Consider the following 16,502-nt stretch of genomic DNA (forward strand, 5'->3'; position numbering starts at 1 on the left):
CAGTCACTACAACAGTAATTAAAAAAGAGAAAAATCAATCACCAAATCGATGACAATTAACCAACAACAGTCGATAATGCAGAAATCGGTACTGCAGGAATCTGTTTTATCGGGACATCAACCCGACCTTGCTTAGCTACTGGAATTGGTCGGTCGAGCCGTTTAGAAGTTATTCCAAAAATACGATTTTTTGAAAATTTTAATTTTGAGATTTTTCAGAATCTAGTGAACCGAATTGATTTCAATTTTCACGACATTTAATAGCAATGATACTTGTTAGATCGTTACCTATTTCGATCCGATCGGCTGAGCCGTTCAATAGTTATAAGAAGATTACATACACAGACACACACACACACACACACACACACACACACATATATCAGAAGAAGCAGTGTGCGTCGACAAGATCATCTTCTTCATGCGTTAGTGGCAGGACACAGAGCTTTGTAATTGGACGTACCAGCTCTGTGTTAACTGTTTTAACAGTTACCACGCGGATTTGTCCATCTTCACCTGGATGGACAGCAATTACTTTGGCTAATGGCCACTTGGTTGGCGGGAGATCCTCAGTGGTGATCAGTACAACTGAACCCACCTTGATCTGGTTGCGTCGATGATGCCACTTTGAAATGGTCTGGTAGCGGTGGATGCAGTCCTGGTAGTAGCGTCTCCAGAAATGTTGAACCATTTGCTGAACTTGTTCCCAGTGCGAGAGCCGAGCAGGTTGTAAATCTGTCAGCGATGGCTCTGGAATAGCGGTCAGTGACTGTCCGATTAAGAAGTGACCTGGAGTCAGTACAGCCAGGTCAGCAGGATCTTCATTCAGCGGTGTGAGCGGTCTGGAATTCAATATGGCTTCAATTTGAGCCAGTAGCGTTGAATACTGCTCAAGCGTCAACAGCTAGTCTCCGATTGTTCTTCGAAGGTGAAATTTGATAGATTTCACAGCGGCTTCCCATTTTCCTCCAAAATGTGGAGCTCCAGGCGGATTGAATTTCCAGTTCGTGCCATCTTGAGCGATCAAGGTTGATAATTCTCGTAATGTGCGGGATCCTGCAGCGAATAGTCGTTTCAGTTCTTTATCTGCTCCTACAAAATTGGTTCCACTGTCTGAATATAGCGTGTGGCAGATACCTCGGCGACTAGTGAAACGGCGATAAGCAGCGATGAAAGCGGCAGCGGTGTAGTCAGTTACTAGCTCTAAATGTACAGCTGAACTGAACATGCATACGAAGACTGCAATCCAGCCTTTGTATGTTTTTGCTTCACGTCCTTGAAACGTTTTCAGCGTGATAGGTCCAGCGTAGTCGAGTCCTGTATGCAAGAAGGCTCGAGTTGGTTGTACTCGTGCGGCGGGTAGTTGACCCATCAACTGTTGAGCGCGTTCTCCACGGTGTCTCGTGCAGATAACGCAGCGTAAAATAAATGATCTGACTGGAACACGGCCTCCAATGATCCAGACACTCTTGCGTAAGTCAGCGAGCGTAAGCTGAGTACCTCCGTGAAGCGTTTTGCGGTGCGAATCATCAATCAAAATTGATGTAAGCGGTGATTGTCGCGGTAGAATCGCTGGATGCCTCTCTTCTGGGTCCAGCAATGCGTTTTTCAAGCGGCCACCGACTCTCAGGACCCCCTGATGGTCGATGAACGGAGTCAGCTTAGTGATGCTGTTATTTTTAGGCAGACCATCACCATCTTGTAGCGTGTGAATCTCTCTAGCGAAGTATTGTCCTTGAGTGAACTTAATCAAGGTCAATTTAGCGCGCTCCAGGTCTGATGGAGTAAGCGGGTAGGCCAGCGAAGATTGTGGAACTCTTTTAAAGCGGTCGATGGCACGATGCCAGATACTAAGCTTCCGTAGCAGTGGAAACAGCTGCGTGTAATGCGACAGTAATTGTTGGAGCAGGCAATTTTCTGCTTTCCAAGTTACTAGTGTCAGACCTTGGCGTTCTTCTCGATGCGTTGCGTTGTCGGTTGGAGGTTCCAGAGTGGGCTAAGAGGATTCTGGTTCATGAAGCCAAGTTGGTCCATGCCACCAGAGAGCGTGTTGTTTCAGTTTTAGCGTAGGTATACCTCTTGAAGCGCAGTCAGCGGGGTTTTGTTTTCCTGGAATAAATTTCCAGGAGACATCTCGAAGCGTTTCTTGGATTTTTCCCACTCTATTGCGGACGAATGTCTTCCAGCGGATTGCTGGACTTTTAATCCATGCGAGAGTCACGGCGGAGTCAGTCCAGAGATTGATCCTGACATTTTCAAGCGACTGAACTTCTTTAACATGAAGTATCAGTTGTGTTAGCAACCATGCGGCAGATAATTCCAAGCGTGGGATTGTCATGGTCTTCAGCGGTGCTACTTGCGTTTTTGAACACAAAGTGAGAACTTTGTGTTCCCATCAGCGTCAGTGACTCTTAAATAAACAGCGGCAGCCATAGCGTTTTGCGAAGCGTCTGAGAACCCGTGCAATTCCATAGTTGCTTCAGGTGCTATATTATTCCAGCGTGGAATGCGGATGGATTCGATGTTTCGAAGATCCTCGCGGTATCCAGTCCATTTGTGAATGAGTGATGGTGACAATTGTTCGTCCCATGACACTCTATCTAGCCACAGATTATGCATGAAGATCTTGGCTTTGACGACTATTGGTGCGAGAAGTCCTAGCGGATCATACAGCTTAGCGATTTCAAACAAAATAGCTCTTTTTGTCTTGGGCGTCTCTGGCGATAGCGTGTACTTGAACTGGAGAGCGTCAGTGCGTGAATTCCAGTACATGCCCAGGACTTTTACTGGTGCATCACTGATTTCTTTAAGCGGTGTATCCAGCTGCTTTTCTGGAGCGACTTCAGCGAGTAACCGTGGGCTATTGCTAGCCCATTTGGCAAGCGGGAAGCAGCCTGCTGCACACAGAGCTTTTGTTTGTACTGCAGCCTTGATAGCGTCTTCTTCGTTGTCTGCTCCCCCGTAGATGTCATCTACGTAGCGTGTTTTCAACATTGGAGCTACAGCTAGCGGAAAGCGGTGTCCTTCATCCTTTACTAGTTGGATAAGCACACGTACTGAGTCAAAAGGTGCACTAGCGGTTCCGTATGTGACTGTCTTGAGACAGTAAGCGTCTATTAAGTCATTCTAATCTATCCAGAGAATGCACTGAAGCGGCCAATCAAGCGAGTCGACCTCAATCTGTCTGAACATCTTGGTGATGTCAGTAGCGAATAGAAACCTGCTGCAGCGGATTCTCAACATCACATCAAAAATGTCAATTTGCGTTTTGGGTCCTGCGTGGAGAATGTCGTTTAATGAAATTTCTGTAGATGTTGCACAGGAACCATTTAACACTGTGCGGAGCTTCGTAGTGGCACTATCAAGCTTCAATACCCCATGGTGAGGCAAGAAGTAAGCGTTTGCGGGCAATTCGTTGACTGGTACTCGTACCATGTGTCCTAGTTGAATGTATTCTGCCATGAATGCACGATACATGTTAGAATATTCTCTTTCTCGCGACAAGCGAGTTATTAATCTGCGGAGTGACCCCATAGCTGCGTTGATAGAGTCACCAAGTTGACTTTCAAGGGCCTTAAGCGGTAATCTCACTACGTAGCGTCCATCAGGCAGTCGATAATGCGTTTGACGAAAGTGAATTTCACATTCGTCTTCTTTAGCGGTGTTGAGCGGTGAATTACCTGATGGAACCTCTTCCTGTTCCCAAAACTTAGCGATAGCGTCTTGTAATTCTGTATCTAATGACGCATGTAATGCTGCGTGTGATGTTGAAGTGTGTTTAGCGGTGACAGCTCCATAGACAATCCAACCAAGCGTGGTAAATTGTGCAATAGGAGCATTGCGAGATCCTCGTTGAATCTCTGCGTTCATGATCTGTGCGGCTGGTGATGCACCTAGAATAATATCTACAGGGCGTGGCTGTAGATACTGCGGGTCAGCGAGCTTGAGATTTTCAAGATGCGGCCATTTCGGATCAGCGATCACGAACGATGGAAGATCTATCGTCAGTGTTGGTAGAATATGCATGCTGACATGCATTGATGCGGTCGTACACAGCGAACGAAGCTCAATTGTGCTTACACCTAGTGAGCTTCCTGCGGAGACATTGCCAATGCCCTTGAGCATGACCATGTTACGCTGTAGCGGTTGTCCAAGCTTCTTGAAGAGCGACTGTCTCATAAATGAGAGCTCTGAACCTTGATCAATCAACACTCTGGCGGTGATTGGATTACCATGATGCGGGCGTACCTGGACTAAGGCGGTAGCTAGCAATACTTGAGCGGAAAGCGGATCTGAAATAATCAACAGTTAATTTCAAGTTGTAAACGGTCTGAAGGGAACGATTAGTTGCCTGTGCGGAAGATGTAGACTGCGGTGAAGCTGGTTTCGTTGGTGCATCCAAAATGGATGGACATGTGGTGACGTTGACCACATTTTCGGCAATCTTGAGCGGTCTTGCAATCTGCGGCGCGGTGCGGAACACGAAAGTTGAAGCACAAATTGCATTTTTTAACTATCTTGTGTAATTCTCCATAGCGAGGTTATTTAAGGCCCGAAGTCGAGTTTTCAGTCTTAATAAACGGAAAGTTCAGTGTACCGGTGTACGAATGACTATCAGGAGCAGCACCCGATGTGCTCTGCGATGCTCCTGACACTCGACCTTTCCTAGCGGTATTACACTTCACTTAACACAGCACAATTTTTAAGCGGAATAATTAATTAATTTAATTGAGATAGAGCCAGCCTGATCCGGCTCGAGGGACCAATGAATAATTACTGAAAGAGCGGAAAAGCGGGGATCAGGTTTAGGTCTTGATATCTCAATTAAAACGCGTATAATTAATATGTTTAATAGCGGATTGTTAAGATAAAAGCGGATTAATAAATTACAGCGTGGTTTGCAAAAGCGAAGCCGGTTGACACGTGGTTGAACACTTTGCCGGCACTGAAAAAGCGGTGAAAATAAAGCACAAATAACCCAACTTATCTGAAACAAACTAAAGCGAATTATTAACAATTAATTTAAGCGAATTAAATTATTAAATAGAGAAATGCGGTTAATTAACAATAAGCGAAAGTAAAGCGGAATTAATGGCGACTTGTTGCAACGAAAGCGTGGAAGCGAAAGATAATAATAATAGTCCGTCTTCTTCCTCGTTGACTTGGGGAAGAAGCCTATTGCGCATGTCTAGCGGGAGCGATCAGCCAATAAAGCGGTCGATTCATGGCGTGATCGAGAGGCTGATTTCCCATTGGCGGTTCGATTTTGCGGGAACTAGCGGTGGACAGGTGCGTCTCTTGAATTTGGGAGTCCCCCAGGAGCGAGTTAATCGCTACTGGGCCTTGTTCACCGAGCAAGGTGTCTACCAACCTATTTTTCAGAGTATAAAGTTAAAAAAAAAATAGTCGATTTTTTTGGCCCACCCTAATATATATTTTATATATATATATATATATATATATATATATATATATATATATATATATATATATATAATTTTCTATAAAAAGGGCATAAAAAGGGCATATATTTCGAAAAAATGTTTTTTTTGCTTGAGACGAAAAAAATCGGAACAAATCAACGAAGATCAGCGAGTTGAAAGAGCATCAAAAAACAAAAATTTTGAAAAAAACGAGACCCCGATAGCTGTATTTTTCGGGAAGTTATAGCTCTTTCAAAAAAAAATTTGAATTTTGGAAAAAATCAATATCTCAGAAACGGGTAGTCAAAAAAATTTGAAAAAATTCATGAAGTTGTTCTTTGACGGTACTGAAAACATAAAATTTTCAAGAAAATTTGCGAGGTCGACCTAAAAAAGTGGCCGATTTGGTATGAAATGCCCTATATCTATCTATATATATAAAAGAAAGTCGTGTTAGTTACACTATTTATAACTCAAGAACCGATAAAGCTATCGGGATGAGACTGCTACCATTTGACGCAGAATTTTCCGTAGATGGTTGTAGGCTCCTTATTTTTTGAATTTTATCAACCCTTTCTTACTTTTTTCACGATTTACTTTTATATACATTTTTACCCGCTAATAAATACAAAAGACTCTCATTTTTCGTTCATTTGTTATTAATACGATTTTATTTTGTTCTTATTACATAGCCTTAATATTTGATTGATTTAACGTAATTTAAACAAAGTTTAAGAAAGAAGCTAATTATGTCTGGTGAACTAAGTGTTGAAAATTTATATTTATATGCTGATCGTGTGTTTGGTTATGATAATTGGTTCCATGAAATAAAATAGTTAGATTTCTATGAAATCTACTAAAAATGTTGTTGTTTATAAACTAGGACTTTTTAAAACATGAAATTTAGGCCATGTCTATTGAGTTTCAATAACATTTACCAAAAATTTTCTCACAACAAAGGTCTCTTCAGCTGCGGGGTAAAAGTAATTGTAAGGTTTCCAAAATTTACTATTAAATGTAGTAATTCAGTCAACGGACTAAAAATTTTACATACATATTATTTTTGCTGATAACATAACTTATAAATTGTTCTTATTGCGGGATCACGGGAATGTAACAGATTAAAATGAATGTATTTTCCAAACACCAGATATGTGAAGAATAAATATGGCTACTTAATTAAATAGAATTCGTAAAAAACATGCTAAATTTATTTTTCATAAAAATTGATTTCACTGAGAAAATTTTAAATAACAGAAAAATCGTTCGCACTTGAAGCTAGACAGATTTTAACTTTACTTATGAGACTTGCAATGACTTTAACCAAAACTTTTAATGCTTATTTGGAATCTGTGCAAATCAAAATAATTCTCCAATTAAATTTCAAGTCTAGATCTAAAAATGCATATATATATATATATATAAAGAGGCTGCCTTCTCTAGTGGTTAAATCATTGCTGGAGTTATCGATCACGAGCTGGTGGTCGGTAATTCCGCAACATTCTGCCCGCCATCAGGAATGGAGTTGCTGATTGATTTCTTCTTGCACTTCTGAATGAATGCCTTGAATGCTTAAATGTATTGAAGAGCTGAATGATGGACTTGGAGTGCTGGTTGAGTGCTGTGAGTTAGTCATCTGGCTCTGGAGTAAGTGGCAAGAGTGCGAGCTTGGTGATTGGTCGGATAAGGGTCCCGTTGACTGTGCGGATGGTTACTACCCGGACTAGGTTGTCCTTGCCCGGATGAATGTCGATGATCTTTGCCAAAGGCCAGCGTGCTGGTGGAGTTTTTTCGTCGGTGAGGAGAACCAATGAGCCTATTTTGATCTTATAATGAGCTTGTTGCCACTTGTTTATAGCCAGTTGACGTTGAATGAAGATTGAAGACCACTGATTCCAAAATTGTTGAATGCGTTGTTGAATGAATTGCCACCTGGAGAGCTGGTTGACGTTGATGTCCATCAAGGACGGTTCCGGATGGCGATGATCGGTCTCCTTATCAGAAAGTGACCTGGGGTGAGCGTAGATAGATCCTCCGGATCTTCGGTGAGTGCTTCTAGCGGTCTTGAATTGAGAATCGCCTCCACTTGCGTAAGAAGAGTCGTAAATTCTTTAAACGTGAAGGTCAATTCCCCGATGGTGTGACTAAGGTCATGCTTTAATGACTTCACAGCTGCTTCCCACTTTCCACCCATGTGAAGAGCAGCCGGCGAGTTGAAGTTCCAGGAAATTGAATTTACCGTGGCAGTGGCGAGTACCTAAGATGATTCCTGAGTGCCTTGAGCAAAGAGTCGTTTGATTTCATGATTGGCGCCTTGGAAAGTGGTTCCACAGTCGCTGTAGAGTGCTGTGCAGACTACTTGTCGACTGGTAAATCAGCGAAGAGTTGCAATGAATGCTGATGATGAATAGTTGCTTACTAATTCAAGATGGACTGCTGAAGTCGCTAAACAGACGAAGACACAAATCCATCCTTTGAACGTCTTTGTTCCTCGGCCTTGCTATGCCTTGATAATGACTGGACCAGCGTAATCGGCTCCCGTGTGAAAAAAGGGTGGAGAATGAGTCACACGAGGAGCTGGAAGTTGACCCATGAGTTGTTTAGCCCTAAGGCCCTGATGACGAGCACAAATAAGGCATCGAAGGATGTGCGAGCGCACTGGTTGACGTCCTACGATGACCCAATACTTTTGGCGGATGAGTGCGAGCGTTAGTTGAGTACCACCGTGGAGTGTACGCCGATGAGCATCAGAGATGATGAGTTTGGTGAGCCCGGCATCATGAGGTAGTATTGTAGGATGCTTTTGCTGATCTGAAGTTGGAGTATTCTCCAACCACCCACCAACTTGAATGATGCCTTCGGTGTCGCAATAGGCAGTCAGACGAGCAAATGGGTGATCCTTTAGCCATGATGCTTGATTTTTGATCATTTTGAACTCTGAGTAAAAATAAACGCGTTGGGTTTCCTTGATGCGAAATTGTAGTGCTTGATTGATCTCAATTGACTTGATGGCGTGATTCAGAGATGAATGTGGTTTGCGTTTAATCATGTTCCGTAATCTCATGCATATTACAGTTGCTCTTAACATGCGTAAGAGAGGTATTGGCCGGTCCATGATAGGCCACTGTGATTCCAGTGGCTGAGCCGATGAGAAGAAGACCTTGATCGGTCGTTCTTCTAGATGAGTATCTGCGTCAGAGTAAGTTAGGCTAGTTGGCCAGGACGATGCATTTTTGAGCAACCATGGTGGGCCAGTTCACTATAGTTGATGATCCTTCAGCTGAGAGGTTGAGAGACCTCTCGTAGCGAAATTGGCTAGATTTTCCTTGCCAGGTATGAATTTCCAGTGGTCATTTGGAAAACCTTGAATTTTTGACACCCTGTTCCTGACAAAATCCTTCCACCTAGAAGGGTGTGATTGTATCCACATGAGTGCTACTGATGAGTCGGTCCAAGAGTAAGTTGGCACATGAGTGAGATTAAGAGTTTTCTAGCAGAATGCGGTGAGTTGTGCCAACATGAATGCAGCGGTGAATTCCAACCGCGGAATCGTTAAATGCTTCAACGGTGCCACCTTGGTTTTGGAGTAAAGCAGCGTAACTTTTGCTTGAGTATCGTCATTAGACTGGACCTTAAGAAACACAACAGCTGCCATCGCTAACTGTGAGGCATCTAAGAAACCATGAATTTCGAGTGTTGAATGTGTGGATGAGTGGATCCATCTGGGAATTTTGATGATATTGATTGCCATCAATTGTTTTTTTAATGCTCTTCTGAGCAGGAGCTGCGATTAGGTTGATGAGTGTAGACAGGCGGGTATGAGTGCCGGTGAATGAGCGATGTGCGAGGTCGAAGACGCCGTCTTTAACGTATGAATGCTCTAGGAGCTCTGCTTTGAGTGCAGCTGAACCTTCGGTCACGGTGAGTGCGGCGGAAATGGCTTCCGCGTCTGAGATGGCTCTCAGACGTGACATTTGAGCAACGATCTTGAACTCCAAGTCCCGAGACTTCGCAGTGGACTTCGTACGAGTTTTCGTCTTCTTCTCCGGGTCTGCAGGTGGATCATTTTTCTTGATCCCATCATCAGTGAGGTCAGAATCACTGACATGAACGCCAGTAGATGAATGTAGGTGAGATGAATGGCCGCCCGGTGGGTCAAGGGTGATCGTTAGAGTAACTGGATGGTGTTGAATTGGAGTGTCGATGACACCATCCGGGTTGATCGCAGGCACGTTTTTGTCGTCAGACATTGTGATCCGAATGATTATCTGTAGAATGTATGAGAAAACGAATGAGTAATTGTTTGGGAATGTGTGCCCTATGATCACTATTCACTGATTTCATCACCCTATCTGGCTCGAGAGACCATTTAATGTAAAATAAACTAACTTAAAATTACGAAATTATTTTTTGATTTGCCGGGATAAGGTGATAAAGAACTAAAAACACTTATTAAGGAATATTGTCATATAATAAAACAGTAATCACAGTACAGAGTTCGAACACATGATTTCCTGAAATTTTGTCATTATTGATGAGCTATCAATTATAGTTTTCTTGTAATTTAAGTTTAAACAACTAAATTGTTTATAACAAAAAATGGACTACCGTAGAATTTTTAATTATCAAAATCGGTTTCCTCGCATCAAATTATATAAATACTCGTTGAAAAATCTTATCGACCTGATTTTGCATAGAGCCATAAGAATAGCGGCGAAAGGACTATACTTGCCAGGAATCACGTGGAATAGAATGCAGCAGTCAAAACATGGCTCTGACTGCGTTGAATGCTGTAGCCACCAGGGGTGCCCCAGAGGCTGCCTCCTCTGGTGGTTAAATAATTGCTGGAGATATCGATCACGAGCTGGTGGTCGGTGATTCCGCAACATGCAATTTTGCACATTTAAGTATGGAATTAGCGGGATGATGCAGGGATGGCCTTTAGGGTCAACCGTTTATCTAATTTTTAACTTCCCGCTAAGAAAATCGAAGATTTTTGAAAATCGGGAAGTTATTGTTTTCAACCCGTTTTGCAAAAATCGAGTTTTCATCAGATCTCGACGTTTGAAGGTCATAGGAAGCTTCCCTGACTACTCCCGTGAGGTTGTCACGGTGTCTGTATGTATGTGTGTGTGTGTGTGTGTGTGTGTGTGTGTGTGTGTGTGTGTGTGTGTGTGTGTGTGTGTGTGTGTGTGTGTGTGTGTGTGTGTTTTTTTTTTTTTATCTTAGGGGGGGGGAATCCTTTTTACGGATTCCAGGCATAGCTGTTCGGCCTGGATATGTGGCGACTCGACGCAGCGTCATACTAAAACTCGACGCTAACGTCCCTACCCACTAAACCCTAAACCCCTTTTCTTCTTTCCTCTAATCCCTCATGGAAACCGCCGTCAGGCATTACTTCGTGAGGGGAGGATCTAGCTACTGCTATTCCTTCTGGTGGCTAAGGTGTTATTTTTCCTTCCTTCTAGTTTCTGTCATTTGCCCTTTTTCTTTCAATGGAACGCAGCTCTGTAAGCACTTCGGTGGTAAACGTGCTTGTGGCGTTCCAGGCAGCTTCGGATGACAGCATTTCTTTGACTATTGACTCTGGTGTGATTTTCTTGTTCAGGATCTTCTCTAACTCATCACGCTGTGTGTGTGTGTGTGTGTGTGTGTGTGTGTGTGTGTGTGTGTGTGTGTGTGTGTGTGTGTGTGTGTGTGTGTGTGTGTGTGTGTGTGTGAAAGTATGTGAACTGCTTATAACTTTTGAACGGCTCATCCGATTTTATCACGGTTGGTGCCATTTAAAAGGGCTTAGATTTTGGCCAAACTTAGATTTTGAGTATAATTTTGACCGATTTGGATCAGTAGATTTTGAGAAATCTTAAAGAACTTAGAAAAAAAATTAGGAAAACGGTTGACCCTAAAGGCTATCCCTGCAACTTCCCGCTCATTTCATACTTAAGCGCACAAACCTACATTTATTACGGTTTTGAGCTCTTCGAGCTCAAAAATCTGCTAGAAGTTAAATAACACACTTTTTTTTTCAAATTTTTAAACCGCAATAACTTTTGAATAAATTAACCGATTCTTACGTGGTTGGTGGCATTCAACGCAGTTTTTCAAGCTCCATAAAGAACATTTAAGTTTGAATCGATCAAACATGGAGTTTTGAAGCAATTCCTAAAAAACGATTTTTTCGATTTTTTTTTTCGTTAACGATAACTCACGAACGAATTAACCGATTTCGACCGGGCTGGCGGTAATCGGCATGTTTCTTTGTTGTTTAGAGCTTATTAGTTTTTGGAATTGATCGGTCAAGCCGTTTAAAAGTTATTCCAAAAAAACTACATTTAAAAAAATTTTTTTTTTGCAGTTATTTTTGAGATTTCTCAAAATCTGCTGGTTTGAATCGATCTAAATTTATGGTCAAAATCTGAGTTTAGTTAAGTCCTTTCGAATGGTGCCAACCACGATCAAATCGGTCGAGCCGTTTAAAAGTTATGAGAGGTTTACATACGACCGCACACACACACACACACACACACACACACACACACACACACACACACACACACACACACACACACACACACACACACACACACACACACACACACACATAAATTCACTGCATTTCTGGATCGACTTACCGAGGACGCGAAGCATTACCACCCAGTGGCAATAGCCGGGGACTTCAACGCCTGGGCAGTAGACTGGGGCAGCAAGCATACAAACGCGTGAGGAAAAGAACTACTAGAAGCCTTTTCTACATTAGATGTAGTACTGCTCAACAGTGGTGATACACCAACCTACACCAAAGGAGACGCAAGTTCTATTGTAGATCTCACTTTCGTCAGCAGCAGCCTCACCAGAGGTAATATCAACTGAAAGGTGATGGATATCTACACAGCCAGCAACCACAACGAAATTCTCTGGGAAATATCAAACATCCAGAGCCCGAGAAGACCTAAAAAGCAACTTAAGTGACCAGATTATCGCGAGCTACGCAGAAGAGAAGACCAAGGACCTGATGAACAGAGTGACCCAGGCTTGTGACGCCAGTATGTCTCGTAGACGTGGCATGAACACCTTCCGTTCACTGGTGGAACGACCACATTAGCGCCCTTCGTAAAGAGTCTCATCAGAAGAGAAGAATATCTCAGCGTGGCTACCGACGACCTAACTCTGTGGAGCTGGTCGCAAAGTACAAAAAAGCCCGTCGATCCCTGAACAAAGCCATCAAAGATAGCAACAGAAAATGCTGAAAGGAGCTCATCAACGAGGTGGACAGAGATCTGTGGGGTAGAACGTATAAGGTGGTCATGACCCATCTTAAAAACCAGCTAATGCCATCACCCACGTGTCCTCAACTCCTACAGAAGATCGTAAACGCGTTGTTCCCCGAACAAAGCGAGTTTAACTACCTATTAGCGCAGAATGAAATGGACGACATTCCATCTGTCACGGAGGAAGAACTGATGGAGGCTTGTAATCGTGTAGGGAACAATAAAGCGCCGGAATTGGACGGGGTCCCCAATGTTGCTTTGAAAACAACTATAAATGCAGTGCCATCATTGTTCCTGGACGTCTACGACACATGCGTCAAGAAAGGGATTTTCCTTCGGAAGTGGAAGCAGCAACGACTATTACTACTTCCAAAAGGGAAAAAGCCACCAGAAGAACCGACATCTTATCGACCACTTTGTATGTTAGACACGGCAGGTAAGATATTTGAGCGTATAATCCACCAAAGAATAGAAGCAGTTGTCGATCCACTCCTTGCAGATAACCAGTATGGTTTTCGGAAAGGACGATCAACCTTGGACGCAATCAATCTGGTTGTTGCAACGGCCAAGGAGGCAATCGAAGGGATCAAATGGAAAGGTGGAGCGAAGAAGTACTGCCTGGTGGCCACTTTGGACATCAAAAATGCCTTCAACTCCGCCAACTGGGACTGCATTATGCAAGCCCTGGAAGAGAAAAACGTACCAGGATACCAACGTAGGATAGTGGCTAGCTACTTCACGGACAGAATCCTGAGATACGACACGAAGAATGGTCCAAAAGAGTATGATATTACCGGAGGTGTACCCCAGGGTTCCGTTCTGGGTCCACTTCTGTGGAATGTCATGTATGATGGCCTGCTGAGACTGACTCTTCCAAGAAGTGTCAAGCTTGTTGCATATGCAGATGATGTAGCTGTCGTAATCGTTGCTAAACACCTAGATAAGATAAACCACATGTTCGGTATCACTTTTGAGAAAGTTAACCGGTGGATGGACTCAATGAATCAACAACTGGCTAAACAGAAGACTGAGGCTGTGCTTATTACCAGCAGAAAAGTAATAGAGACCATAAAGCTGAAAGTCGGAGAACAAGAAATCACATCACAACCATATATCCGATATCTGGGAGTGATGCTTGATGCCCGACTCAACTTTAAGCAGCAAGTCGAACATGTGAGTGCAAAAGCATCAGCAGTGGTAGCTAGCTTAGCATGACTGATGCCAAACGTCGGAGGCCAAAAGCAGAGCAGAAGACTACTGCTATCATCTGTAGTCACATCAATGCTCACTTACGGAATATCTATCTGGGCGGACGCACTAGAGAAGCAAGAATCATGGAGAAAGGCTGGACCAGTCTACCGTCTGAGTGCCTTAAGAGTAGCAAGCGCCTTCCGCACAATGTCTGTGGAAGCAGTGTGTGTCATTTCCGGAACTTTGCCTCTCAGAGTCTTAGCTGAGGAAAGACGGATCCTTTACCAACGAAAGAAGTCAACCACATTAAGCGCTGAGGAGCTTAGAACAGAAGAACGGCAGAAGAGCATAAGTCGATGGCAACTACAGTGGGATGCCACAGTGAAGGGTAGGTGGACGCATCGTCTCATATCAAGGATCAACGTTTGGCTAAACCGGAGTCATGGTGAGGTCAGCTATTATCTTACGCAGATGTTATCAGGACACGGCTGTTTCCGGGCGTATCTCCACCGCTTTAAGCATGATAATCCCCCAGAGTGCCCGTCCTGCCCAGGGATCAATGAAGATGCAGAGCACGTCTTCTTTTAGTGCCCACGTTTTTATTCACAGCGAGATGAGCTGGAGAATATCCTGAAGAGGAAAATCCAACCAGAGACAATAGCAGAAGCAATGCTGTCATCAGAGGCTGCCTGGAACGCCACAAATACGTTTGTCACGGGAGTCCTCTCAGACCTGCGGCCCATAGAAAGAAGAAGAGCGAATGACGCCAATTAGAAGAAGGAAAGAATAACACCTTAGCCACCAGAGGAAAGAGCAGTAGCTAGATCCACCCCTCACGAAGTAATGCCTGACGGCGGTTTCCATGAGGGATTAGAGGAAAGAGGAAAAGGGGTTTAGGGTTCAGTGGGTAGGGGTACTAGCGTTGAGTTTTAATATGACACTGCGTCGAGTCGCCACATATCCAAGCCAAACAGCTATGCCTAGAATCCGTAAAAAGGATTCCTCCCCCCTTAAAAAAAAAAAAAAAAAAAAAAAAAACACACACACACACGTACGGACATCATTGCGGGAACATTCGGGGAGGCTTCCTCGGAGCTCAAAACGTCAACATTCGTTGAAAACTCGATTTTCGAAAAACGGGGCAAAACCAATAACTTTCTGGTTTTTGAAAATTTTCAATTTTCTTAGCGGGAAGTTAAAAATCAAATCTTTACGCTCAATTTAATTAATAACAATTAATTAAGTAAATAAACCAAATAATCTAATCGTCGCATTTAATTATTAATAATTAATTTGATAAATATTTTCAAATGTGGTTTTTTTTGGATAACTTTTAAACGGCTTTACCGATCGATTCCAAAAACTAATCAGTCTAGACAATAAAAAACCACGTCGATCGCTACCAAGCTGGTCGAAATCGGTTAATTCGTTTGAGAGATATCGTGAACGAATGAAAACCGAAAAAAGTGTTTTTTCGAAATTGCTCCGGAATTTTTGGTTCGATCAAATAAACCCTGAAAATATTCTATGACTAATGAAACTCCGTCGAATGCCGCCAACCGCGTGATAATCAGTTGATCCAATCAAAAGTTATTGCGGTTTGAAAATTCCAAAAGTAGTGTTCTATGAAACTTCTATCAGACTTTTGAGTTCGAAGAGCTCAAATACTTAGAAATACTATCTCTTTGAGCTCAGCAAGCTCAAAATATCACATCAATCATCAATCATGTTTTGAGCTCAAAAATCTCAAAAACGTCATAAGTACAATTTTAAGCGCCCAGGTATGGAATTAGCGGAAAGTTGCAGGGATAGCCTTTAGGGTGAACCGTTTTACTAATTTTTTTAATTATAAAAATATTTTTTCAACATATCTTCGAAACTTTACGTCAAATCTTTTTGTAGATAATGGATTATCTTTTTGTGCTGGAAAAAGTGCATTAAATGCTGTAAGTCTTATCGAAAACAATTGATTTCTTTAAAAGATATTGTAACGGGTTTATTAACCTGTCCAAATAGCCCCAATAATTAATTACAGCTAATGAATAAATAAAATAAATTTAATATAAAAATCAAGTTAAATTAATTAAGGGCGAAACCAAGATTTTTGTCACAGTTCTTGGAACGGGACAGAGCTATGAGTGCTCACCTCCAGGGAAGAGATAGTGGAGGAGGATGCTGTTGAATAAAAATAATTAGTTAAAATAAACTTGCAAGATTTGTTAACAATAACAAAAAAAAAAATCTGGAAAAGGGTTGACTCTAAAGGCTGTCCCTGCAACTTCCCGCCAATTCCATGCCTAAACGTTTGAAATTGCACTTATGATGTTTCTGAGGTCTTCGAGCTCAAAAATACTATTTGTGTGTTATTTTGAGCTCTCCGAGCTGAAAGAAATAGCTTTTATATGCTTTTGAGCTCTTCGAGCTCAAAAGTCTGATAGAAGTTCAATAAAACAGTATTTTTTGAATTTTCAAACTGCAATAATTTCTAAATGAATGAATCGATTTCCATGCGGTTGGCAGAATTCCACGCATTTTTTTAGAATCTATAATATACTTTTGAACACAAACTGATGGAACTGGAAATCTTAGAGAAATTAAAAAAATTTACTTTTTCAGAATT

At 42.4% G+C, this 16,502-nt stretch overlaps 2 protein-coding genes across 2 annotated transcripts; both read right to left on the minus strand.

The window, feature by feature from the left end:
• Nucleotides 1–382: 382 nt before the first annotated feature.
• LOC123258996 lies at nt 383–2,338 on the minus strand. The gene is made up of 3 exons (XM_044719253.1): nt 2,077–2,338; nt 950–1,953; nt 383–904 (listed from the first exon to the last, which is right to left on the minus strand). The coding sequence occupies exons 1-3, from the start codon at nt 2,336–2,338 to the stop codon at nt 383–385; spliced, it is 1,788 nt and encodes a 595-aa protein (XP_044575188.1).
• Nucleotides 2,339–3,126: 788 nt separating this feature from the next.
• LOC123258997 lies at nt 3,127–6,032 on the minus strand. Its single transcript, XM_044719254.1, has 2 exons — nt 6,005–6,032; nt 3,127–4,292 (listed from the first exon to the last, which is right to left on the minus strand). Exons 1-2 carry the CDS (start codon nt 6,030–6,032, stop codon nt 3,127–3,129), a joined length of 1,194 nt encoding a protein of 397 aa, XP_044575189.1.
• Nucleotides 6,033–16,502: the final 10,470 nt, after the last annotated feature.

Source organism: Cotesia glomerata, linkage group LG2, assembly GCF_020080835.1.
Source record: "Cotesia glomerata isolate CgM1 linkage group LG2, MPM_Cglom_v2.3, whole genome shotgun sequence".
Lineage (NCBI taxonomy): Eukaryota > Metazoa > Arthropoda > Insecta > Hymenoptera > Braconidae > Cotesia > Cotesia glomerata.